The sequence below is a fragment of the Rhamphochromis longiceps genome, linkage group LG20 (assembly GCF_057381845.1).
Source record: "Rhamphochromis longiceps isolate RC_006_pf linkage group LG20, R_longiceps_female_GT1.1, whole genome shotgun sequence".
NCBI classification, from domain to species: domain Eukaryota; kingdom Metazoa; phylum Chordata; class Actinopteri; order Cichliformes; family Cichlidae; genus Rhamphochromis; species Rhamphochromis longiceps.
Window position 1 is genome coordinate 17,637,611 of NC_140576.1, and position 26,452 is coordinate 17,664,062.

Sequence of the window (26,452 nt, forward strand, 5' to 3'; positions counted from 1 at the left end):
TACAACAAAATACACAATACACAATATAGAACTATATAAGAATGTATGAAGAAATCTAAATATAAATAAATATATACACAGTAACAGCAGCTGTACAAGTATTAACCGGAAATGAAGAATATAGTGACCAGTGTTGTGCAAAACCAAAGTCCAGAAAGTCCAGTGTGTGTGTAAGAACCATATGTGTGGGTCAGTACTGTGTGGTGGTGTGATTGAGAGACAGTATCGCCTGTGGGAAGAAGCTCCTCCTCAGTCTCTCTGTGTTGGTCTTCAGGGAGCGGAATCGCTTTCCTGACCTCAACAGAGAGAACAGTCTGTTGTTGGGATGGCTGAGGTCCTTCACGATCTTCCTGGCCTTGGTCCAGCACCGCCTGCTGTAGATTGAGTGCAGGTCAGGGAGCTCGGAGCGGATGGTGCGCTCAGCTGACCGCACAACCCTCTGTAGAGCTCGTCTGTCCTGCATGGTGCTGTTCCCGAACCAGGTTAAGATGTTTCCCGCCAGGATGCTCTCTATGGTGCACGAGTAAAAGTTCCTGAGCACCTTGGAGGGCAGTTGGAAGTCTCTCAAGCGTCTGAGGTGGTAGAGACGCTGTCGGGCCTTTTTCACCACGGTGTTGATGTGACAGGACCATGACAGGTCCTGCGTGATGTGAACTCCGAGGTATTTGAAGCTGTCCACTCTCTCCACTGGGCACTCGTTGATGACGGGGGTCTGGTAGTTCCTCTCCTGCTTAGTGCTGAAGTCCACTATCAGCTCCTTTGTCTTACTGACGTTTAGAAGGAGGTTGTTCCTCTGGCACCAGTTCTCCAGATTCCTAATCTCCTTCAGGTAGGCCGTCTCGTTGTTATCAGAGATCAGGCCCACCACGACGGTGTCGTCTGCTGAATTCTGCTCTCTACCCGAAAGAATGAATTTCTCACCGTCTGTTCATGCCCTGAAGCTCAAGCACACTTAATAATTCAGACAAAAATTCAAAATGCACCAGCAAGTTCACCTGTGAATGACTAAAAAAAGTTTTTTGAGTGGCCTAATCAAAGTCCAGACTTAAACCTGATTGAGATGCTTTGGTGTGACTTTAAACAGGCGGCTTCTGCTCAAAAACCTTTGTGTGTGGCTGAATTGAAATGCTTATGCAAAGAAGAGTGGGACAAAATTCTTCCACAGCGATGTGAGCCACTGTTCTTGATTGTCGCTATTCCTGCCAGGGGTCGCATGTAATTACTATTTTAAATTAAGTTTGGATAGCTTTGTTCCCTTAATAAATGAAATCATCATTTAAAAACTGCATTTTATACTTACTTGGGTTGTTTCTCTAGTTTTAAAATTTTTCTTGAGTATTTCTGTGTGACAATAATTTATTTCAGCCATTCATTTTCTTCTTTTTTTCCAAGTCAGGAAAGGGGGAAGGGTCACCAGGCAAAAGGTGGAGTAATCCTCCACGAGTCGCCAGTATATCACAGGACTAAAACACACAAACAGTCAGTCATTGCATTTGTACAGCGCTTTTCGAGACCCTCAAAGCGCTTTACAATTCCACTATTCATTCACTCTCACATTCACACACTGGTGCAGGCAAGCTACAGTTGTAGCCACAGCTGCTCTGGGGCAGACTGACAGAAGTGAGGCTGCCATATCGCACCATTTGTTCTAGTTCCCATCTGTAACATGGTCGATATGAATCTGGAAACACCCTTGTTGAAAGGGGCAGAGAACATTTTTGATTTTATGTCTTTTTAATAGTTAATTAGGGGTCAGCAACTGCTGGCATTAATTTAAAAAAAATTAGTAAATTGTTTTGGTTTGAAAGTCCTTTTAATTGTAACTAGCAAGACTGTAAATGGGCTAGATAAGAGAGAGGAGAAGCATCATACCTACAGTCACTGCGCATACCTGAGAACTCAAGCTGCAAAGTGGGTAAGTGACGTGCCGGAAGTGCTAAGAAAACTTGGCTTTCAGTTTAGCAGTCATGCCAGTGTGGTTTGTGTTAAAGAATCCCATTAATAATGCAACGCACTGTCTGAATCTATTCACTCGTCAATACAGCCGCTGCACTGCTCCTGTCTGAGTGCCAAGGTAAGCTAGTTAACAAGCGCAAGTGTGCATTTCTGACGTGTTGGCGAGGCTAGCAGCGAGCTAACCTTAGCAAACACAAAGCTAGCCCGTGGTCGCAGCTGTGTTGTTGTAAGGTTTACCGTTGTAGAGGCTCAGACTTATCACTAAACTGATACCTATCGTCGCAGTCTGTGTTGTCCAAATAGAATAGAAGAATAAAACTTAGCGACCAGTAATTCAGAATGTCAACAAAAAAAGAGGAACAAGTTAAAAAGAAGGCACGTTTCCCCTCATCCTACAGAGCTTGGCTAGCTGTTGACTGCAGGCGTGGTGCCATTTAGCTTACAACCAAAACACTTCTCAGTACCTTAGCCTTTTAGATTTTGTGTCTGAGTGAATTAAAGGGTAGCTGCTAAAACCTCTTGTGTCTCCATAAAAGCCAGGAGAAAGCTTGGTGAAGGAGGATGGATGGAGTCAGCTGGAGTACTACAAGGTCCCAGGAGTCATTTGGTCGCTCCAGCTCAGCCACAGACACTCTGTCAAGGCTTGCCACCTTTATCGCTAGGGCAGAGACAAAACAGCACACACAAACCCAGAGGCAGCGTCTGCCCCAGCAGCCCACCTATCTGTGTCAAGAATGTGGTAACGCCTTTCCTTATGCCACAGATCTGTTACAACACCAGGAGTCTGAACACACACTGCCCAAGCCTCACCGGTGTCCCTCGTGTGGCCAGGAGTTCTCCCTGAGGTCATCCTTACAGCTACACAAGTGCGAGTCCACATGCTGCGAGCTTTGTCATGGGATGTCGCTATTTGGTTCCCCCTGCTCTACGTGCGTGACTCACACTTCTGATCCTGGCAGCCCCCTGGACAAGCCACTTCACCGCCAGCCTCATCACATGGACCACAGCCCATATGCGTGTGCCCCGTGTGGGAGAGGTTTCAGCCAGAAACAGGCTCTGCTGCAGCACCAACAGGCCGGCTGCAATGAGCTGCCGTCCCTGTCCGATATAGCTGATGCCAGCAGACTCCCTGACGGCTCTTCACCTGTTTCTGAGGGGGATTCCACTCGCTCTGATTCTTCAGATACTCCAGGGCCCAGTGGCCGAGCTATCAACACGTGTCAACTCTGCTCAAGAGTCTTCCGCTCAGAAGCTGCACTGCAACGCCATGAACAGGCCAGCCATGCAGAGGAGCAAAGTGCCACCGATGGGGAGGTGAGGAAAGGAAGGAGTGCTAAGGTGGATGAAGAGCCAAGCAAGAGTTCAAAATCTCAAAAAAAGCTGCTGAGCTGTCGCTCCTGTGACATGGTTTTCAGGAGCACCTCTAAACTGTACATGCACAGAAAAGAAAAGCACAGTAGAGAGAAGAATGTCAGGAGAGAGCCGAGGCCAGTCGTCATCAAGCGGAGGAAAGCAGGCACGTATCCCTGTCAGGTCTGCGGAAAAGTCTTTGTCCACCATTTATCGCTTAGGGCACACTACAGACAGCATACAGCCTTGAGCTTGGTGGCTATCAAAAACAAAAGCAAGACTGTAGGATGTACCACCAAAGACTCATCCAAACTATCAGAAAACAGACCAAATAAAGCCAAAACCAGCCTCGCTGAGATTAAGACAGTCAGGGCTGGCCCAGGGAGACCCAGGAAAGTCATTCGACAGTTGACCAAGAAAGGTGTTTCAGGGAGATGCACAGAAGTGCCTGAAGCTCAGGAGGAGGTGGAGAGAGATTTCCCGTGCCCCTCCTGTGCAGAGGTTTTCTCTCTGCAGCAGCAGCTGAAGGAACACATGGAGCTCCACCAAACCTCCATGAAGAGGAGACAGTGCAGTGTGTGCACCACCGAGATGGACACGTGCAAATGGCCAGGCTCCAGGAGGCAGAGGCTGTACCACTGCGTGCCCTGCCAGCAGGGGTTCTCTGCACTTGACTCTTTCCTAGAACACTGTCAGGAGCACCTTCGAGTTAGGGTGGAGGAGGACAGCTTGACAGAGGGCTACACGCATCAAGCCGACAAAGCCTGACGTGTCAGTGTGAATGTCATCAGCAACCCGCCTTTTTGCCTTGAAGGGTTAGACAGAGGGGAGTGATGAAATCTCTGTGAAATTCTTGTTGAGTCACGAGTTCACTGATTGAGAATTCAGAATATATTGCTTTTGTACCCCAAACTCGGGCTTTGTTATCCAAACCATATCAACAGTTAAAAAGAATGTCTTATTAAGCTTTTATTTAGCCCTTTACCATGAATTTTATTTTCTCCTGCAAGACTCATTGAAAAGCACAGTGTGGATATCAGTTTGTCTAAGATCCATCACAGCAGCTTTTAAAGGGAGGTTTAATCAGTGTTTGTACATCTGAGAACAGGACATCTTCTCAGATGCGTCTTGCAGAGCAACCATGCATTAACAAGTTGCATTGTAGTGAAATACAACAAAGAAGAATTACACAGAATATGTGTTTATGTTGTTTAGCAGCAGCAGCCTTTAAGATGAGCCTCAGCTTTATTACAGCAAGACTGATGATATGAAATTGAACATAAAGCTAATATTTTCACTGTGAAGGACTGTTGTCTGCAAATTTTCACTCTATAATGCATTGAAAACTGTAGAAGCCAGAACAGTTTGATTTTGATTCATTTGATCCATTCAAAGTATCCAAACCTTTAAACCCAGGAGTCCCTCTTTCAGACCAGTTGTTGTCTGTGTATCCACTTTTATACCACAGAGTGGTATAAAAACTTCCACAAATTGTCTGCTTTTCCTTTTATTTTTTCTTTTAATTAAGAATGGTAGCTTATGATCCTGGAAGATGGTCTCACCACTTGGCAGCAACTGGGCTGGTTTAATTCCAGCCAGATACACAAAGCCCCTTTGGGGTTGTATTAGGGAGGCCATAAAAAGAGCATAAAACTCTGCCAGTCAAACTTGTGGAGTCACCCACTGTGGCGATCCCTTTTGAGAAGGGAGCAGCTGAAAATGGCTGTTAATAATAACATCAGTTGTGTAAAGGTTCCTGGACCTTGGATAAACTTCCCAGCTCTTAGAGTTTGAACTGTTCATTTCTAATCGACCCCATTTTCCAAAAACAGGTTGGGATTTGCTCGCATGCTCAAAGTGGAGCTAAGCTCATCTTTGCCTCAGGGTTTTGTTTTTTGTTCTTTTGAGAAATGAGGCCATCTGCTCAACTGTGGTACATTCTGGCCAGAACACTGCCTGACAAATTGTTTGCCACTTGTCTAGTTTTTGTTATGTTTTCTGCTGTATTTTCTTACAAATTTGGCAATAATTATTCATCAATTGTGGTGTCTGAACTTGTCGTGTTGTCAGTCTTGTGTCCCGAACGTGAGTGTTAGCAGCACTACTTAGAGCACTGGGTGGAGGTTCATTTCTTTGCTCGAGAGATAAAATGCAGCCCCAGGGTCTGAATGAGATTGTAATGTGTAACACTGTTTGTTTACATGCTGTTTCCTAATATTTTATCATGGAAGAGAGATCGCAGTAATCTATACAGTGAGCAAACTTGGCTTTCATGGATAACTCTACCTGAAACAATGCCTTTCATAATGCCCCTGCTTTTTAGCTTGCATGAGCTCTGGTCGTATTTCCTAACTATGCAAACAGATGGACTGACGGCAGCCCTTCAGTGTGTCTACGATGCTCAATAAGTGCGCTTTGGTGAATAAACTTAAATCAACATGATTTTTTTTTCTAAAGTATTTTCAACTACTGTTTTCAAAATGCGACTGTGAACATGTAGAAGATACGTTTCTAGGTTTTGAAGTTTCTACTTTTCTGAGGTCTTTTGTAAGTTGGTGTGTATGGCTCTTTGCAGATGACATAAATAAAATTTAACAGTTGTCAGATGTTTTCTTTGCATCATTTCTGCTGTTCTAATTCTGTGAATTTTCAAACTGACTGCATGCCACAGCCATACAGCAGACTGATAGTAATTAATGGATGACAGTTGAAATTAGCAAGGGCAAATTGCAAAAATTATACCATAATTTGATTTTATTCAAAGTGGTTTAAAGTTATTTCATTTCTACTCAAATATATACATTTATTTTAGCTAGTTTCTAGGTTCAGATAATATAAATCATTATTAAAATAACAGGTCGCAGCTAAAAGCTCTTCCATTTGTATTCTGAACATAGTCAACAGTATAACAACTAATGGCCATGAAGCTTACACATTACTCTTAAAGCAGGAACAGTAAAACAATGTTATAAAATGCAATAATGTACATTAGATTCATTATTAAAACAATAGTTACACTAATATGATTTTCCTCAAATTATTAAATGTATTTGTCAACAAATAATGGTTGTCATTGGGCCCACTTGGTCTTATAGCAAAACACCCCCCAAAAAACTGAACATACACTGGATTTTCCTCACCCAACCATAAATGGGGTTTACAAAGAATGGTCTAAAAAAGAGAAAACACCCAGTAAGTGAACAAAATTTCTCTGGGTGAAAATGCTTTGGCATAGTGCTTCGTCAGGCCAGACAGTAACAATAATTCAAATTACCACTGGTTACAACCAAGGTATGCAGAACAGCATCTCTGAATGCACAACACGGACAATGAAGCAGATGTGCTGCAGCACCATCAGAACTGAACGGGTGGCACTTCTGTGAGCTAAGAACAGGAAACTGACACTATGAATCAACCAGGCTCACTAAAAGTGGACATTACTGGGTTAGAAAAATGTTACCTGGTTTGATGAGTTTTGATCCCAGGCTGCAACATTTGGATGGCAGGGTCAGAATTTTGCCTAAACATCAAAGTATGAATCTATCCTGCCTTTTATCAACAGGAAAGGCTGTTTCTGGTGGTGATTTGAGGGATATACTGTGATAATTGCATTTAAATAAATGATTTGAATATTTCTTCCACTACTACCGGTATATGCATTCAAAGCTGGCCGGCTCTCCCTCCTCCTGTCCTCATGGCGGCGCTGTGAGGAAAACGCAGAAGGTCCACTATGAGAGTTCACCAATGAAGTTCCGGTTGTCGGCGCACGCTTTCCTTCCGCGGTTTCGTGAAACGAAAAGATTGCGAACGAGTGCTTCGGCGTCCAGAAAATACAGCTAAAATGAGTAAAGCACACCCACCCGAGCTGAAGAAGTAAGTCAATGATCTTTGATAAATAAACGCGCACTGGTTATTTTGTACCTGCTTCTTGTTTCCTGTATAGCAGATCTGGTACATTGTTTGTAATAGCCACAAGCTAACATTAGCTAACATGCCTGTGAAGAAACTGTGACCATGTAACCGATGCTGATGGGTTTCTTTTCCAGGTTCATGGACAAGAAGCTTTCATGTGAGTATGACTCCAAGCACAGATTCAAATGCAGCCGGAATGTTAAAAGTGAATCTGTTCCTGTCTTTCGTTGTTTTTGAGCAACAGCATGAAATATCAAAGTAAAGTTATTGAATAATTTCAGTAATTACGTTTTCATCTGGTACACTTCACAAAGCCTTCTTCGATGACCTCTGCTCCCTGTTTGTTCAGGATCTCATAACAAAGAGCAGACATGTAGTGCAGGCAATACACATGGGGAGGGGGGGAATTTATTTTAATACGCGCAGCGTGTTGTGTTGCTGGGAAGTACTGCTAGAAATGCGATGGTTAGGACAAATGTTGATATATTGTATAACTTGCACAGATCTTATAACCCCTACTGTCTTTCATTGACACTATACTATAATTGTGAGATGTCTTTATGGTCTTAAAAGTTGGAAAATAAGCTTGTTGTAACCCTCGGAATAATAAGTTCATTCCTCACACTGGGTAAGTCAAGTACCTTTCATAGATGTGGACTCAAAAGTTAGGTTATGTGATAGCATAAATATGGATGTCTTATTTTGCTGTATGTAAATATTCGTGGTAGTATGTGGACAATCTAAACTTTGAGTTTAAAGATGGATCAGTCTCAGAAATAAATGAACTGAGCAGTTTGTAAAATTCCTCATAGTGATTTATTTTTTTCTCCTTTCAGTGAAGCTGAATGGAGGCAGACATGTGCAAGGCATCCTGCGGGGGTTCGACCCTTTTATGAACCTGGTGGTGGATGACTGTCTGGAGATGGGCCCCGGAGGACAGCAGAACACAATTGGCATGGTGGTCAGTACCTTTGTCTTTCTTAATTTTCTGTATTGTCACCAAAGGCCATTAACCCATTCCTTCTGTTCATTCTTTAGTTTGTGCATCCAACCAAAGAAAAGTTGTGCGCTTAAGCACAGCACAGCATTGTTATCTTCAAGCAGTCTGCTCTCCTCTTAACTACAGCTTGCTTATTTACGAGAGAGTTCTGGTTATAATGGTGTCAGACTTCATATTTGCCACGGTCTGAACATGCTGCAAAGCACTCCCATTAAGACCCCGATCTTTCTTGATAGCTTTAGCTGTAGTATATTAACAGGATTGCCAATATTCATTTGCACGTGAACCCTTTGCATTTTGGCACACTCTGTTTCAGCAGCAGTACAAATTGAAATCTGCATGATATCATCACAAAATAAAATAAATATTTTGTACCTGATTAAAGCCCTGTTTTTCCATCATATTAGTCATTTCCATCCACCATTTGCTCTTCCTGTCATATGGAGTGCAAAGAGACTTGGTGGAGTCATTTGTATACATTTTGGTTGCATATCATGTGCTACTAGTATTTCGTCCTTTGTAACCTGGTTGTACTTGACGGTTTGGTTTTAGCTCAGCTGGTGGAACAAGTTTTAGGCCCTTATTTCACAGACATTTAGCATGTCCCCGATAAAATTAACCATGACCTGAACAACGTCAGATTGTTATGCTTGTTTTATTCTTGAGTGGGAGTAGCATGAACGCAGTTCCTGCGCAATCACAGACTGCCTGCAGAGAGTGTTTGTTGTTGATGGAGTATCACAAATATGTATTACAACCTGTGCGTGGGCCACACTTGCATGTGCTGTCGTTGTTCCATCAGCCAGCCTTGGAGAAGTATAAAGTTCTCAGTACAACGAGTTGATCAAATCAAATCACTTTTATTGTCACATCACATGTGCAGGTACATTGGTACAGTACATGTGAGTGAAATTCTTGTGTGCGAGCTTCACAAGCAACAGAGTTGTGCAAAATACAATAATGTAAACAAGCAAAATACAAGAATGGCTACATCTGAAACTAATAAATATATGTACAATATATAATAGTATATGCATTTCTGGATGTGTATACTAAATATTTTTCTACGTGCGTGTGTGTGTGTGTGTGTATACACATATTTTACAAATTAAATAGAGTAAACAATAAATAAAATATATAAAAATATACAGAGTTGAGACATGTGCAAAACAGTGGCATTAATGTACAGTATGGAGTGCATAATGTTGAAGTTCTAGTAGTGAAGGTGAGGTGTCTATGACGTGTTCAGCAGTCTGATGGCCTGGTGGAAGAAGCTGTCTCTCATTCTGCTGGTACGGGACCAGATGCTGCAGAACCTCCTTCCTGATGGAAGTAGTCTGAACAGTTTATGGCTGGGGTGACTGGAGTCCTTGATGATCCTCCCTGCTTTCCTCAGGCACCGCTTCCTGTAGATGTCTTGGAGGGAGTGAAGTGAAGTGAACAGTGTGTTCAAAAACAACGAAAAGTGTCCACTGCAGTCACTGTCTGTACTTTTCTTTTCATGTTTGTGTCATACCCTTTCCTGCCGAACTCCACAATCGCGCCCTCCCCGTTTCTGGCCCACTTGTCAACCTGTGAGCATTTGAACAACACATATGTCTTCCACATCCAGTGACATGCTGTTGGGACTGTTTGGTGGACTGCACGATAGCACACTTGTGGAATTGTGTTCACATACCATACATTATTAGTTATACCTGCATCTGCTGCTGTTTGCTCCAGGAAATCATTTTCATTCATTTCAAAACCATCCTAACTCGGTTTGAAGCAGGAATTATACCGTCAGCAAGTCCGCTAGGGTATACTCGGGTCCCACTGTTATAAATTTCATCATGAGATGGTTAGGGCAGTTTGTGCCTGCCTGCTTTTTGTGACTCTGTGGACTCTGTGTCTGTGGATGATTTACTTTACACTAAGTACACATTCTCCCCAGGCAATGAACTACAAACAACAGGAATGAGTGCTCAGCTGTTCAGTATAATTTAGGCTTTAAAATGTCAAGAAAAGCTGTTTGCTTTACCTTCTATGAATAAGATACTAAATTCTGTTTAGATTTGGAAAGCTCAGTGCTTTATTTAAAACCTTTAGGACATTTGTCATGATGGTAGTGTGTTTACTCTGTGTGGTGTTGTTTCTCACAGGTCATCAGGGGAAACAGCATCATCATGCTGGAGGCCTTGGAGAGAGTATGAGAGCGGAGGAGGCACCTGAAGAAAATGATCCCTACATTTTGTTTTTTTTTTTGTTGGGGTTTTTTTTTGTTTGTTTGTTTGTTTGTTTGTTTTTTACATTATTGTCCCTTTCTGGCTCCTCAGTAAGGAGACAAAGCATTTGTATTTGAATTGTGAGATGATAGATACAGTCTTTTTGTTTGGATTTTTGAAATGTGTGATCTTGTGAATAAATCAGTTTTCTTTGTAATTGGTTTTCTGCATTCAGTTTATATCACATTACCACAATACCACAAGTTATTGTTCTGTTACTGTCAACATGTTACTATAGCAACAGGCAGAGGAAGCTGCACACTAAATATGATGATAAGAGTCCAGCTGGACCGATATAAAATACTGTGGAACACCCTTATTTCTTCATATTCTCCCCGCTAAGAGACAGATCTTCTTAGAAATTTTAAGTGATTCTCTGGGCCTTCGGAAGCTAAAAGTTTTTCTTTGGAGATTGGCTGCTGCTGAGCTCATTTATACCTGCCTATTTTCAAAAGAAGGAGAAAACCAAATACATGTTGAATTTAGGTATGCACTTAGTCACTGCCTTTTACAAAAAAGTAATTTATTCCTGCTGCTTCAGAATCTACAAAGATAGCAGCCTGACAGATGTAAAAGAGTGGGGGGTTCACCAATGATGTGATGCCCAAAGAGCTGTTAACTGAATATTTGAGCCAAGATTGTGTCAAGTGTGTGCTTAAAAATTTTTGGGAAAAACAAACAAGTGAAGGATTAAAGGAGTGGCAGGCCTAAAGCGCTACAGCAGCCAAACAGTATCTGAATGTCATGTCCTTAAGAAATAAAAGAAGAATCCAGCAGAGATCTGGCACAGGTCCTTTACTGACCCATCTACTGTTCACCAAAGACTCGTCAGAAATGGTCTGAGTGGAAGAGTGGCTGTCAACAAGTCATCCTTAAGGAAGACAAACAGGAAGAAAAGGCTGAGGTATGAGTGTTCACATAATTTCCTTAGGGATTATTAAAGGATTCTGATTTGACATTAGAAGTGGCTTGAAAATCAGTGGCAACAGGCCATGTGAAGTGAGTGAAATTTGATCAGTCAGTCATGGTTTGGTGTCCCCAGAGCTCAGCCAACATTAGTGAAGCAGTGTGGGATCATGTTGACAGAGAATGGGACAAAAAGGTATGGGCTCAAAATGTGGTCATAAATATTTTGTACTTGTAAAAAAGATTTGTATGTGTAAAAAAGATTTGTGTGTGGACTTAGAAAAAAAACCCCTGCAAGTTACAAGTACGGATTTTTGACCCTATTTTTCTTCCCTTCATCTGATTGGTCAATGTCATGTCAATCACAAATGTAACAATCCAATCAGAGAACAGATGGGTTTGGCTGTCGAGGGGCGCTTTTTTTGAACTGCAGGTCTTTGAAGGGAATAAATGCCCTTTTACATGCCAACCCAGCGTTTTCCTTCATCACCACGAAGGAAAACAGTCTGTGGTAGTCCGAGTTTGGTGATTTTTATGTCACAGGTCTACGTGTTTAATACAGGGACTTCCACAGCCTTTTCAACAGCGCTGCGGACCGCGGGGTGGGGGCGGGCAGTGTTTTGGAAATGACAGTCTTCATTACAAAGCTTTCTTCGTTATGAATTAGCATACATGTTTTTATTGAACATTTGAAGAACTAGCAAAAAAAACAAACTCTTGTAGAGGACATAAAGTCAGAGATAGAAAAGACAAGGAGCAGGTGCATCTAGTACAGGTAGAGCTGCTGCAAAAACCCATAGAGCCCAGCAGCCAGCGTAACAAATTCTGGATCCTTTGCTTTTAGTTAGCAGTTAGCATTAGCAGCGTATCCTGCATCCGATGTGAAAGGACTTTTATGCTGCGCACTGTGACTCACAGCAATGGTGCTGGGTCAGCCCTGACTTTGTGTTAAACTAATCCTAAAGTAATAATGTTATTTCTAACCACTGATATACCACAACTTTTTCCTTTCAACAGCTACTGAAAGTTTGGGGACCTAGCTGCTATCGGATACAAACGGTATCACCCTTCAAGGACCTGCAGTTCAAAAAAGCGCCCCTTCGACAGCCAAACCCATCTGTTCTCTGATTGGATTATTACATTTGTGATTGACATGATATTGACCAATCAGATGAAGGGTAGAAAAATAGGGTCAAGAATCCGTACTTGTAACTTGCAGGGTTTTTTTTTTCTAAGTCCACACACAAATCTTTTTTACACATACAAATCTTTTTTACGCACACACAAATCTTTTTTACACATACAAATCTTTTTTACGCACACACAAATTCTTTTTACACATACAAATCTTTTTTACACATACAAATCTTTTTTACGCACACACAAATTCTTTTTACACATACAAATCTTTTTTACGCACACACAAATCTTTTTTACACATACAAATCTTTTTTACAAGTACAAAATATTTATGACCACATTTTGAGCCCATAAAAAAGCAGCCAACATTGTCTTTAAGAGAACTACTAAAGACTACACAAATAAATGACTAAACCTGTCTTATCCTAATGCAATTCTTATATTTAGAAAAAGCAGTAAGTGATCACAAATATATAAAGTGTGTGTATTGTTTTAGATATGTTTTTAATGCAGGACATGACCGAAATAAAGGTTTTACTGCCAACAGGTTGTATCTACATACACAAAAACAAAAACACCAATGTCATTCCTTTTCAGTAGCATGTCTCCCAGACTGCAGCAGCCAACAAATGCCTCTGGATACTGTTGTCCTTTATATGTCAGCAGCACATAAAATCTGCATCTAGAAAAACCTGGTAAAGACAGTTTTGCTGACCTTATTCCTAAATATGACTTCAAAAAGTTTTTTTCTTCTGGCCTGAAGCCGGAGAGGAATTCTCACTCAGGTTTCAGTTCCGGTGTGTTTGAGTGCTGTGTGCATTTGTAATCATAATGCGCAAATGCTGACGGCGGGTCGACAGGGGGCGCACTCCGGACGACTGACTTCCCGTTCAGCTGGACTTTTATTTTGAAAGCCGAGTGTCGTCAGTGCGGACGCGTTTCTTTACGTTCTGTGTCATAGCAGTTTTAACGGAATGTGGAAAGTAGCGATGTCGGAGGAAGTTGCCAAGGCTTTGCAGTCGGTAGTGGAACGGGTGAACCAGGCGGCGGCCCGGCGGCCTAAGGTAACTGCAGGCCGGGATGCTCCTCTCGGTAGCGCCTCTGCCTTCGCTCCTCTCTTGGGGCCCTGAGAAAAACGTGCTGCGGCAGCACGAATCGTTATGTAAGGCTGCCAAACACTTCAACCTTTGAATGGGAGACAGTCGGGCTTGCGGCAGCACTTTCATAACACCCCATGCGTGACAGTGCGTGCGGGGAGCATGGTACACGCACTCTGGCTGTGTTTGCGTGTTAGTGGGTACAGATGATGTCTGTCAGTTACTCATTCCATTATTGTGTGACTATTGCTCTATGGGAAACGTCCACGAGTGTAGATGTCCTTTTCAACAAGTGCCACTCCATTCAAATAGAATCAAGGTTGATGTAGGTCACAGCTGTGGGAACATGCTGTGAGCTGGTTTATCTAAATGATGAGGAGCAGCTGAACGATCTGTAGCAGGATGTGGATGCAGCCGGAAGCATCGTTGTTTTGGATGATGCTGACAGGGTTGACTCACTCCTCTGCAAAAGACCTCTGCTTGCATGCTGCATCACACGCTCCTCTGCTCATGCTCACTGATATGGATGAAAAATGAGCTTTTGTTGTCCTTCCTCAGACACTACCAGCTGTACCACCCCGCCTTGTAGCTGTCAGCAAGACAAAACCCCCAGAGATGGTTGTGGAGGCCTACAAGCAAGGGCAGCGGAACTTTGGGGAAAATTATGTGAGTGTGCAACACTGCCAGCGTCTCTGAATGACCTGTGAGGAGAATGAAGGTGGACAGTAATACAGATGATTGACGTTGCCCTTCATTTCTCCCTAGGTTAATGAACTTGTTGACAAAGCTTCAGATCCTCTGGTAGGTTCACATATTTTAGAAGATTGGATTGCTCCTCCCCCACCGCAGACCTTGACCTTGTTTCTTTTCCCTTCATCCAGATTTTAGAATTGTGTCCAGAAATCAAGTGGCATTTTATCGGCCATCTACAGAAGAATAATGTCAACAAACTTTTGGGTGAGTGACCATCAGCTCTCTCGTAGAGGTCACAGACCTGTGAAATGCTCTCTCAGAGTGCTTTGTGGTTATTCTAAGGTTTTATGTAAACCTAAAAAAACCCCTAAAAACATCTTGTCGTTAGCAGGTCTGAAAATTGGGTAGATAGAACCTCAGATGAACAACAACACGTCATATTACACTGTCATTATCTGTTTTAACAAAACAGTGTTTGAAAAAAGTACACTCTTACTGCTACCATAGTAATTAAAGAGAGAACAGTCAGGTACTTCTAATCGTTACAAGCGCGTCTATAAAGGCAGACTTTTGTCAGTGTGATCATTTGGACCATTCGGGTGTGTGTGTGTTAACAAAGGGAACACAATCAGCAGTGATCTTTGAGAAGCAGTGTGGGAAGGGCCATGACGCTTGTTGGGTGTACTTTCTCTTTACCATGACTGTACCAAATTAAAGCTATTTCTAAATAAATAAGTGAATATATACAACAGCATGATGCCCTTTCATCCTCATTTTTGCAGGAGTGCAGAATCTCTTCCTTGTGGAGACAATCGACTCTGCAAAACTGGCTGACAGGGTCAACAGCTCGTGGCAGCGCATCAGAGGAGCCAGCACACAGAGGTTAAAGGTCATGGTTCAGGTCAACACCAGCGGAGAACAGAGTGAGTGCTTCTTGGGTGTGACGATCTGATCACCAACACTGCTGCTGTTACGTGAACAATGCGTCAAATGTTTGTCTTAGGCAAACATGGCTTGCCACCAGAGGACACGGTCAACACGGTGAAGCACATAGTGACACAGTGTCCCGCCCTGCACTTCTTAGGACTCATGACCATTGGGCGCTACGGCTATGACCTCACTCTGGGGCCCAACCCAGACTTCCAGGTACGAAACAATTACAGAACGGCTACATTTACCTGTGGTCATTTTTGTGTGCACCAAGAAAAATGAAAAACACTATTAATATTAGTGTCAGTCTGTAATCCTAACAATACACCTGCACAGATGCTGCTGAGTCGGAGACAGGAGGTGTGTGACAGTCTGAAGCTGCCTACAGAGGATGTAGAGCTGAGTATGGGTATGTCCACCGATTTTGAACATGCGGTGAGTGTCACTCCTGTATGGAAGCTGGTAACAGCAATTTAAAAAAACTGTGTCCAAATTCTGAAATCAAATTTCTTTTGATTGACTTTGATTAAAGTCAATGATCCTCTGTAGGTCATGAATGTCTGTGTCAAACCCCACATCAGCACATACATTGCATTTCCTAAAAGTTGAACTTTGAAAAAAATGTCAACATTGTACCGGCACTGCAGAAAAGATCAGTGGAGTCATCATGAAAATCTGACTGTCTGCACAAACATTTGTCCTTGGAGACTCCTCAGCATTGTTGCTGATATTTGATTTGAATCTGCACATCCTATTTTCCTCCTTTTTAACTGTTGTTTTTGTTTTCTTTGCTTCCATATAAAGATTGAGGTGGGTTCCACCAATGTGCGAGTGGGTAGCATCATATTCGGCAACAGGGAGTATCCCAACAGTGCACTGAACACTCCTAATCCCAGTCCTGGTCCCAGTCCAGTTCCCAGTCCTGAGAAAACATCTAAGATGGTGTCAGAAGATGCCGCCAAGAAGATGCAGCACCTCACCGTGTCTGAACGCTAAGAAAGAGCCTCTCCTTCTTTGAAATACCTTTAATTAAAAAAGCAAAACAAAAGAGCTCTGCTCTTCACATGCAGAACGAACAGAGCGGTGAAGCAGATCTTTTCCACACAGCCTTGTGGAGCTAGGATTGAGGAATCCTGCATTAATTGTAAATTGTATTTGCCTAATCCTAACTTTTTGTGTGCCCTTGTTGCAGTTTAAGCATTAAAGTGGCATTTGGCACAGAGCTAGAAAACCTTTTTAACGTTGTTTAACAAGTGTTATTAACGTTTAGTGCCCTGACTTGCTCCTCATGGAAAACCTTTTAGTCAAGATAACTGGATACAAGACAAACTACTGAAAACACGACGACTTCAGTGTTTTTGCGTGAGGTTTCTTTGGATTCTTGTGCTGGTGTGTGATATTTTCTACTTTTCCACTCAAACACAGGACGGTGCTGAAATGTGTCTCCCACAGATCAGGACCTCCACACAGCACAGTGTACCACTCTTGTTGAACATATGAAACAAAGACCTGATTTAACAAATAAATCATTTATCCCTTTATAATGACACATTGTATTGTGTGTTTGATATTGTTCTGTTTGGTGTGCCAAAGGTGACAAAACTCTATTCTTGATATTAATAAACCTGAGCGTAAACCGAGGAAGTGTTTCTGTGTAGCAGTCTCGTGTCCGTGCTGTGGTGCTTTGGAGGTGAGTGTGAGGGTTAACCTATGCAAAGTGGTGATTTTGTTTCATCATCCAACTAGGTTTTCACACTGCAGCTCTGATGGTGTAGCAGTGGTTTATTTACCGGTATCACAAGATCTGTGTGTGTCTTGTTTTTTTTTTTTTTTTCTGTCAACATGGGGAGAAAAAAGGTCAGTTTGTGATTTAATGTGTGGTTACTGTCCTACCGAGGCATTTCAGCATTGTTTGGTTTGGAATCTGGCTCACAGGGAAGCTGAAGCCAAGCAATAAATTTTATTGTTGAAACGATGATCCATTTGCTGTGTATTTCTTCTCCTTAGGACAAAGTGGCGCAAATAACAACAACAAAAAAAAGTTCAGCCAAAGTTTTTTTTTTTAATTATTTTTTTATTAAGCATGTGAAACAGGCACCCAGACCACAGTAAAAAACAGAATATTTCCAGAGTGGCAATTTAACATTTCTGAAAAGGCTTTAGTGCATATGATATCTATGGATCTGAAATTGGATCTAAACTCTGCATTTAAGAAATGATCAGAAATCTTAAAATGCTGTCCTGCTAATGTTTGACAGTCAACTTGGCTCTAGCCCAGCGCAAAAAAAAAAGTCACAACTGTTCAATAAATAAGTTTTGTTGAAACACAATCTAGTGTCAGGAATGATAAGTGTAGAGGCTCTTGTAGTATTAAATCCTTGTAAAAAGCATTAGAAAAGGGCAGCCAGTATCTATACACACATTCCTGTTGTTAATATCATAAACTGGCTCTACAGATAGATCTGGTATACTACAAACAATACATTGTCTGTAGAAAGATGGATGGTAACACTTTAACATTTCATTTCACACAAACAAGCAGCATATAAAAGGTTTATAATATAACTGTAAGCCTATCTCGACGAGTGGTTTAATATTGGTATAGCTTCTGTAAAGCACCTGAAACAATATCAAAGCTGTAGCTCTAAAATATTCAATAGGTTAAATAAATATTAATATTATATATAGCTAAATATAGCTATAGAAACTCACAATGCATTGAATAAATCAACCTAATGTATATCACAGAATCATGATGTCATTGCTATTGTGGGCAAAGTATCGTGAGTTAATCTTTGAATACCTGTATGTGCGTATTTAACACAGTTCTGGAATAATTATAAACTATTTATTATGCTGCTTATAAAAACTAACTGGGACTCAAGCACTGAAATGGGCGCAAAAGGAACCAAAGGCATTATAGTATATGCAGAAATGTATGTACCTGATGAGTACAGCTGAAATCCTATGGTTAAAAGTTACAAAACCTGTGTGAAACTATGTGTAACACTAACAATGACCAAAATTAAATACTTATAACAACTTCAGCATTCTCATTTTTCTTCATATACAATCACAAAAATGCTTTTTCCTGCACTTTAAGATAGAAAAGTGACACGTCCAGTGTTGTCAGGATTACACAACAAACCGTTTTGAGTTACTGTGGAAAAACTAAAAGGAAAGGAAAAAGCCACATTACCCGGGACACAAAATTGTATCTGCAGATTTGCGCGTACCATTTATGGCTAATATTAGGACCAAGTGTCTCCTCCTACACCTTTTTATTTGGGTGAGCAAAGTCTGTCTGCTCGTGTCATTTCACACTCACTGATTCTGTTCACACTCACGTTACACCAGTTTCTTGGCCTCAAAGAAGCTCTTCAAATGCTTCATCTGCCAAATACCAGTGACGATGAGGATGACCGTCTGAGCAATGGACCACCAGAGAACACGCTGGTTGGTGCTCTCACTCGTCATGCGAAAGCGCTCCTCACGATACTGCAGAAGAAAACCAGCACATTCAAGTCACTGCAGTGGCTTCAACTCCAATACTTTTGACATAAAACAGAACTGTTTTGGTTTTTTTTGGTTTTTGTTTTTTTAACTCACCCTCTGGTAGTTTTGCTCCTTCTGGATCTGTTCGACTTGGTCCAGCAGCTGTCGGACTCGTAGCTGCAGCTCGGTGAGTTTGTCCTTAGCTGCAATTTCAGGATAGTTGTTGGTATGTTCTCCCACTTGAATGTCCAGATGCACTCTCTACAGTAACAGACACTTCAGATTTACATGTTTTTCAGTCAACTTCAGATCAAGAACTTCCTTAGAATAAGCTAAATTGATGTACTAACTAAAACCTTAAGTTTTATTTGGGAAATGGTGACTACAGCTGCACACTGTCCTTATGAAATAATTTTTTTTAGACCTTAAAATTTCACTCCTGTCTGGAAGCAAAAAGTAGCAGGTTCACCTTCCACAGAAGAAGAACGGTGACATCAGTGGGATTCTTTGGTGCTAATGTATCCTTGATATCCTTGAAGGTATCAGTTCATGCAGTGCACTGGCCTGCACCACGATTAGTATAAGACAGGGGCAGGGATAGCTCAGTAGGTAAAGTGGTCGCCCCATGATCGGAAGGTCGGCGGTTCGAATCCACTTAACGGCTACCCTGAGATACCCCTGAGCAAGGTACCGTCCCTACACACTGCTCCCTGGGCGCCTGCTTAGTGGGCTGCCCACTGCTTCACTGAGTGAATGGGTCAAATGCAGAGAAAAACAAGTAATTTCCCCATGGGGATCAATAAAGTATCTATTATTATTATTATTATTGATTATGATGTTTTCACTCAAAGCATAGTTGAAATGCTAGCACCAAGGTCCCAAGAATATTGAACTGTACTGATTTAAGAACCTCAGCTAATCTGGTGGAAAAACCTTCCAAGAGGCTCGAACAAAAGGATCAGAATGGGCTTAGGTCATTTCCAGCATAGCTCAACACACCCATATTTATTGGTGTTATTTTACAGCACATACATTATGTTCTCTGGATACTGGCATATTGTTTGCTACTTCAGTCTGAGGTGAAGTGCAGACTAGTGCCAGACCAGACAGAAAGTTAAGAGGCTTTTTTTTTTATATATAAAGATTAAAACAAACAAACAATATCAGTGAAAACTATTTTTAGGCTCACTGATGTGCCCAAAAAAATATATTAACATAAGTCTAAGATGTATGATAATAAATAGGTAATGCAAAAATACAAAAAGAGACAATACTTTTAATTTATCTAAGGTAGCACTGTGCTTCTAGTGACTTGACTCTACATTTACGCTGCTGATCAAACAGCATTAAGGTAGGCTGCCACTGTTGTTGTTGTTTCATTGCGTCTAGGGTTAACTCACCTTCAATCTCAGACTTTCTGAGAAATTTAAGTTTTTAGACACAAGTAAATGTGTTATCTAACACTGTTGTGAAGGTCAAATACTTCAAAAAGGGTGACAGAGTTTTCATTTAAGAAATCTGGTCAACTTTGTATTACAAGGATTATTTATCAGTTATAAACTTACCCTTATGTAGCTAGGGTTTTACCATTACTTTAAGACCTAATTCATCAACTAATTTTTTTAAATCACTTAATTGAATAATTTAAATGTAATTATCTGCGGGTATTCAGCTCATTTTTTAGCTACTTTTAGCTAGCAATTTCAAACTTACCAACTGAAATTGCTCAAATATAAACAATCTCTACCCATTATAACCATTTATACACTAAACTTGACTAAGATCACACTTTTTGATTCTTTTTCTTTTTTAATGATTTATCAACTACTTTTAGGTCGTTTATTTTTTAAACTACTCATTTAATGTACAGTTTAAACATTTATACACTGCTTAACATTACTCAGTTATTGTTAAACAAATGCTAATTATTTTTAATGGAAAGCAGTCTGGCAGTTCAAAAAGTCAGACGTGCACTTCTGCACATACCAGTTTTCCACCTGCAAACAGAGCCATCTTGGTAGAGTTTGAATGCAAACAGATCTGATGCTCTCCAGGTGTATGGGAAGTAAATGTGAACCGTCCATCCGATCCATACTGACGAGAAAGGATGATCTGGGGAATGTGTAAGCAGCAAATGCTTAGATTTAACTTATATGTTCCATGTGCAGGTGTGTATTAGAAAACTATGGAGCTACATTGGTATCAAAAGGGTTGCAAAAGTGTATGTTATAACCAAGAAGGGTAAACTAAGATTTACAAATGTGTGTTCGTACTCACAACTGCAGGCTCCAATCCATACAGGTGTACAAAACTTTTTGAATGAAGGTAAAACTCTTTTGCAAATGCAAATATCCAAACCTGAATAAATACTCATCATTTATGCACATTTTTAAGTTCAGCTACATAAATTTTATGATTTTTGCTTTCAAAAGGCTTCCTCCACAGATCAATTCAGAGATGCACAGAGGGGTTTGGGACTCTTTTCACAGTGTCAGCTTAGAACAGATCCACAAACGTAAGCAGCGTTCAAGTCCTGTTAAAAAACTGGAAGATCTGGCAATCTTGTGGATTTCTGCATTACTTCAAACAACACAGACATTTTTGTTTTCTAAATACACAAAAAAAAAAAACCTGTCACCCTTCACTTACAGATCCTATACAGTAATATACAGTGGGGCAAAAAAGTATTTAGTCAGCCACCGATTGTGCAAGTTCCCCCACTTAAAATGATGACAGAGGTCAGTAATTTGCACCAGAGGTACACTTCAACTGTGAGAGACAGAATGTGAAAAAAAAAAAATCCATGAATCCACATGGTAGGATTTGTAAAGAATTTATTCGTAAATTAGGGTGGAAAATAAGTATTTGGTCACCTCAAACAAGGAAAATCTCTGGCTCTCACAGACCTATAACGTCCTCTGTAAGAAGCTTTTCTGTCCCCCACTCATTACCTGTATGAATGGTACCTGTTTGAACTCATCATCTGTATAAAAGACACCTGTCCACAGCCGCAAACAGTCAGACTCCAAACTCCGCCATGGCCAAGACCAAAGAGCTTTCGAAGGACACCAGGAAAAGTATTGTAGACCTGCACCAGACTGGGAAGAGTGAATCTACAATAGGCAAGCAGCTTGGTGTGAAAAAATCAACTGTGGGAGCAATCATCAGAAAATGGAAGACATACAAGACCACTGATAATCTCCCTCGATCTGGGGCTCCACGCAAGATCTCATCCCGTGGGGTCAAAATGATCATGAGAACGGTGAGCAAAGATCCCAGAACCACACGGGGGGACCTGGTGAATGACCTGCAGAGAGCTGGGACCAAAGTAACAAAGGTCACTATCAGTAACACACTACAACGGCAGGGAATCAAATCCCGCAGTGCCAGACGTGTTCCGCTGCTGAAGCCAGTGCATGTCCAGGCCCGTCTGAAGTTTGCCAGAGAGCACATGGATGATACAGCAGAGGATTGGGAGAATGTCATGTGGTCAGATGAAACCAAAGTAGAACTTTTTGGTATAAACTCAACTCGTCGTGTTTGGAGGAAGAAGAATACTGAGTTGCATCCCAAGAACACCATACCTACTGTGAAGCATGGGGGTGGAAACATCATGCTATGGGGCTGTTTTTCTGCCAAGGGGACAGGACGACTGATCCGTGTTAAGGACAGAATGAATGGGGCCATGTATCGTGAGATTTTGAGCCAAAACCTCCTTCCATCAGTGAGAACTTTGAAGATGAAACGAGGCTGGGTCTTCCAACATGACAATGATCCAAAACACACCGCCCGGGCAACAAAGGAGTGGCTCCGTAAGAAGCATTTGAAAGTCCTGGAGTGGCCTAGCCAGTCTCCAGACCTCAACCCCATAGAAAATCTGTGGCGGGAGTTGAAAGTCAGTGTTGCTCGGCGACAGCCCCAAAACATCACTGCTCTCGAGAAGATCTGCATGGAGGAATGGGCCAAAATACCAGCTACTGTGTGTGCAAACCTGGTAAAGACCTATAGTAAACGTTTGACCTCTGTTATTGCCAACAAAGGTTATGTTACAAAGTATTGAGTTGTATTTTTGTTATTGACCAAATACTTATTTTCCACCCTGATTTACGAATAAATTCTTTACAAATCCTACCATGTGGATTCATGGATTTTTTTTTTTTCACATTCTGTCTCTCACAGTTGAAGTGTACCTCTGGTGCAAATTACTGACCTCTGTCATCATTTTAGGTGGGGGAACTTGCACAATCGGTGGCTGACTAAATACTTTTTTGCCCCATTGTATGAAGGTTAATATATGGTTCAAATATGCTGCTGCTTCCTGGTGGATGCTCTTCCGCTACAAAAACAGCCAATCAGTATGCCTCTGCGGATTGGAGAACAGCACGATAAGCCATCCCTCTGGCTCATCCTCTTAAGTTAGTACAAGATAACTATTCTGCTGTATAATCGAAATATAGATATAATTCAGGTAATGTGGGATAACTACATCTGAATCACCTTACCAGTCTCAGAACACAGCACAATAGCATTCATCTTAGCTTAATGACTAACAAACATATGTAAGATTTATGAAAGCAAAAATGATCAATTTAGATAGCTGAACTTAAAAATCTGTGTGTCAATGATTAGCATTTATTCACGTTTTCATATGTGTATTTTGTAAAATTGTCTTTTGTTTTTCAAATTGCTTTGGATTTAGATTTGAGCACACATTTTTGACTACTCCAAAATACAAATTGTACCATTTTGCAAATCTTAGTTTACACTTGTGGAACATAGAGCATTCATTTGAGAATAATTTCACTCCATGGAAAATTACCTCTCATGTGTTTACCTTTGTGTCTGGATCCTTGATCTCAACATGCATCCCAAGACCAGGGGTGGATGGAAGGAAGGAGCCGGTTTGTTTGTCCCACAATTGAGTCCTGTACTTTCCTTTTAAATAAATTAAAAAAAAAAAACAAGCAAACATACCATCAATGGATCATGTAATCATTCACTTCTGCACTGCTAACACAGCCAGTAAAGTGTGTTTATATTAAACATACTGTTGAAAATACTATCATAACACTGAACAAGGGTATTTACACAAGATGTACAGGGTCAGGACATAAAAACACATTGAATGGTAAAGCATAAAAAGCAAAATGTAAGTAAGTAAACACAGTTTATTTTTCTTTTTTTTATTTCAAATATTTGATGCATTAAAGTGTAAATATACAACAGTTCTCAGTGGATCTGTAGTTTTAACAGCCTTTAACATTTATGCATGTTTGGGTATAAAGGCAGATTTCACTTTTGGAAATGCTGGAATTCAGTTTTCTGACGTTCTAAAAAGCATTCATGAAAATAGCGGAGTCAGCTTAAGATCTTAAAAATGCAAGTGGAACAATCTCTACATCCTGACAATATGCATATTTCTGTTCATGTCAGGCAAAAAATTGTTTTTAAACACAAAATTCACAAGCTAGTAAATGTATCTGTGTACAGAGGCCTAAATTGGAATTTCTAAACTCAAAACACCACTGCTGCAGTTAGTAAAATCACTGCTGGCAGAGTGTTGAGAGCAAGACCAAAAATATTAAACTGTAAGGGCCAAAACACTCAGTAGAGTTAACGGAGTGTAGCATTATAGAGTCACCTTTTTTTTCTTTTTGGTTTTTTTTTTTTTTACACCTAATTAAAGCAGCATTAAAAAAAACAAACTCATTTCTGAGATCAATTTAAGAATGTTTTAGTATTCTGAGTGCAGCTGAACCCTTACACACATCCTAAAAATGCATAAATACATAAAATGCAAAGATGTGACACATATAAAAGCCCTGTAAGGTAAGTACAATTTTGTGGATACTGTTCCTAAAATTGGTTTAAAAAAATACTGTCATATATTAGGTGCATCACCATCATTCTGTTCAGATTTCTAGTAATATGAATATTGTTACCCAGTGTGAAAAAGAAATTGAGTTTCGACAATTTTTAAATAAAAAAGTCTTGGTGAAAGCGTGTCATTTAAATCTATTACACCATAAAACTACAGTAAAGATCCATATGCTTAAAATGTACCGAATCAAGTGTACTGTGAAGGTTACTTGCCACAAATAGATCTGCGGGGAGCAGTGCCAATGCATTCATCCGAGTGAAGGTAAAGCTAAACCTTCTAGATGTGGACAAATTATGAATTCAAGGCTGGCACAAATATTTACAATACTATTTCGGCAATATTTGACACTAATATGGGTTGTTTATATATATATTTATACGTATGTTAACCCGTCCAGTTTTACCACGTACAACTCCAACTATGCTAGCTTCAGGTGTAAAATACTGTTTAGCTAACTAAGATTAGAAACTCACTTTAACATATTTTTTAAGTATAAAGAGACAAACCGATTGCCTCTTTAGTAGGCCAAAACTTGACAGTTTGCTGCTTAAACACTTTTAACCGGTGTGAACACCGTGAAGAAGTCTTCGTGTGGTCCCCGTTGTCATTTCCAACGCAGCATCTCTGCTGCAGCCAGCTGTTAGCGTGTACCGTTAGTTAGCTAGGTTATGCTAACAAGCGAATAGTCCTTACCAATAACCATGGTCTCATCCGGAATTTCTTCAATGAAACATTTTTTCTCCGTCTCCCCTATGTGAAAATAAAGGCTGTCACTTGGATAAATCCAAGCTAGTAATAAAATAACTCCAGCAGCCGGGAAAGACAGCATCTTGTGGCCTCTTTCACTTGGGCGCATCAGCACAGGAAGTTGTAAAGCCGCTGCGGCTACCTGACGTTTCTCTCTCGGTGAAAAAAGGAAGGGGATTTCCTAGTGTAAGGAGGTGCCCTGAGTTTAACCTCTCAGGCACGACTTTCTTCCACGCTCGTCCACGATTCACCCCGTGAATAAGTTTTATATTTTAGTGCACAGACCTTTTTAATAAATTCAATAAATAGATCTAAAAATCCTAATCCTTAATCCTAACAGAAACCCACTGTATTATGAAAAAGAAAAACATATTAGTAGTGACCGAAGCCTCATCTTGGAATTGTTGGATTATTCTGATGCAGTTGAAACCAGTTTTTTAGTAAAATGACTAGATGTTACAATGCCTGATAATGCATTGCTTTAAATGGAGAAAATCTTGAGGGATGGCTGTTATGAGAAAAGGCAGCCCAGAAACTTTACCAACGGGACACGTCGTTGTGTGCCTCAACTTTCGGTCTTTTACCCAAACTTATCTGCCATTTTTCCTCTCTTGGTTAGGTTTAGGGATCAGAGATCTGATCTAGGTTATCATATTAAAATTTGGGACACATCGTCAATAGTGGACATTGGATTCATCAGGTGTTTCAGCCATTATCACTAGACACCCTCATCCATTGAGGCCCTGCAGGGTTGATCAGGCCCCGGAGTGTGTCAGTGGTTTATGTTAAATTGTTATTTCTCTTCTTCTTTCTTCTGTTTAGTATTTTGTCTTAGGCCTTTTTATTGACTTGATACAAGTGAGTTCTGTTTCCTTTTTATAGTCCCTCAAGGTGACAACGTCGTATGTTTTAGAAAGATATTAATAGTTTGATTATAACTAATTTCAGTTTATACCCAAAATATCTAACCAGCTTTAGTCACCGAAGTATTGTCCGCTAGTACTAATGGTATCAATATTGAAAGTTAATATTTGTATATATGCCACTGTTATGTCACTTAGCTGTGTATCTGTGTAATTTA

General features: G+C 40.7%; 4 protein-coding genes and 1 long non-coding RNA gene across 6 annotated transcripts; 3 read left to right on the forward strand and 2 right to left on the reverse strand.

Moving 5' to 3' along the window:
* Positions 1–920: 920 nt before the first annotated feature.
* LOC146645166 (uncharacterized) lies at positions 921–5,906 on the forward strand. Its single transcript, XM_085394527.1, has 2 exons — positions 921–2,074; positions 2,493–5,906. The coding sequence occupies exon 2, from the start codon at positions 2,518–2,520 to the stop codon at positions 4,072–4,074; it is 1,557 nt and encodes a 518-aa protein (XP_085250653.1). The 5' UTR covers positions 921–2,074; positions 2,493–2,517; the 3' UTR covers positions 4,075–5,906.
* A 1,138-nt stretch (positions 5,907–7,044) lies between these two features.
* snrpg (small nuclear ribonucleoprotein polypeptide G) lies at positions 7,045–10,639 on the forward strand. The gene is made up of 4 exons (XM_085393810.1): positions 7,045–7,179; positions 7,353–7,375; positions 8,055–8,179; positions 10,360–10,639. The coding sequence occupies exons 1-4, from the start codon at positions 7,148–7,150 to the stop codon at positions 10,408–10,410; spliced, it is 231 nt and encodes a 76-aa protein (XP_085249936.1). The 5' UTR covers positions 7,045–7,147; the 3' UTR covers positions 10,411–10,639.
* Positions 10,447–13,323, reverse strand: LOC146645168 (uncharacterized). Its single transcript, XR_014909055.1, has 2 exons — positions 13,244–13,323; positions 10,447–11,353 (listed from the first exon to the last, which is right to left on the reverse strand). It is a non-coding gene; the product is annotated as an uncharacterized LOC146645168 (long non-coding RNA).
* A 111-nt stretch (positions 13,324–13,434) lies between these two features.
* On the forward strand, positions 13,435–17,136 carry plpbp (pyridoxal phosphate binding protein). The gene is made up of 8 exons (XM_085393809.1): positions 13,435–13,592; positions 14,184–14,291; positions 14,391–14,426; positions 14,507–14,582; positions 15,101–15,241; positions 15,322–15,464; positions 15,585–15,683; positions 16,053–17,136. The coding sequence occupies exons 1-8, from the start codon at positions 13,503–13,505 to the stop codon at positions 16,242–16,244; spliced, it is 885 nt and encodes a 294-aa protein (XP_085249935.1). The 5' UTR covers positions 13,435–13,502; the 3' UTR covers positions 16,245–17,136.
* Positions 17,137–18,405: 1,269 nt separating this feature from the next.
* Positions 18,406–25,518, reverse strand: tmed4 (transmembrane p24 trafficking protein 4). 2 transcript variants are annotated; one of them, XM_085395017.1, is made up of 5 exons: positions 25,318–25,518; positions 23,578–23,678; positions 20,730–20,855; positions 18,858–19,004; positions 18,406–18,746 (listed from the first exon to the last, which is right to left on the reverse strand). In XM_085395017.1, exons 1-5 carry the CDS (start codon positions 25,478–25,480, stop codon positions 18,597–18,599), a joined length of 687 nt encoding a protein of 228 aa, XP_085251143.1. In that variant the 5' UTR covers positions 25,481–25,518; the 3' UTR covers positions 18,406–18,596. The 2 variants fall into 2 exon arrangements, with proteins under 2 accessions (XP_085251143.1, XP_085251144.1); XM_085395018.1 differs by lacking the exon at positions 20,730–20,855.
* Between the last annotated feature and the right edge of the window lie 934 nt (positions 25,519–26,452).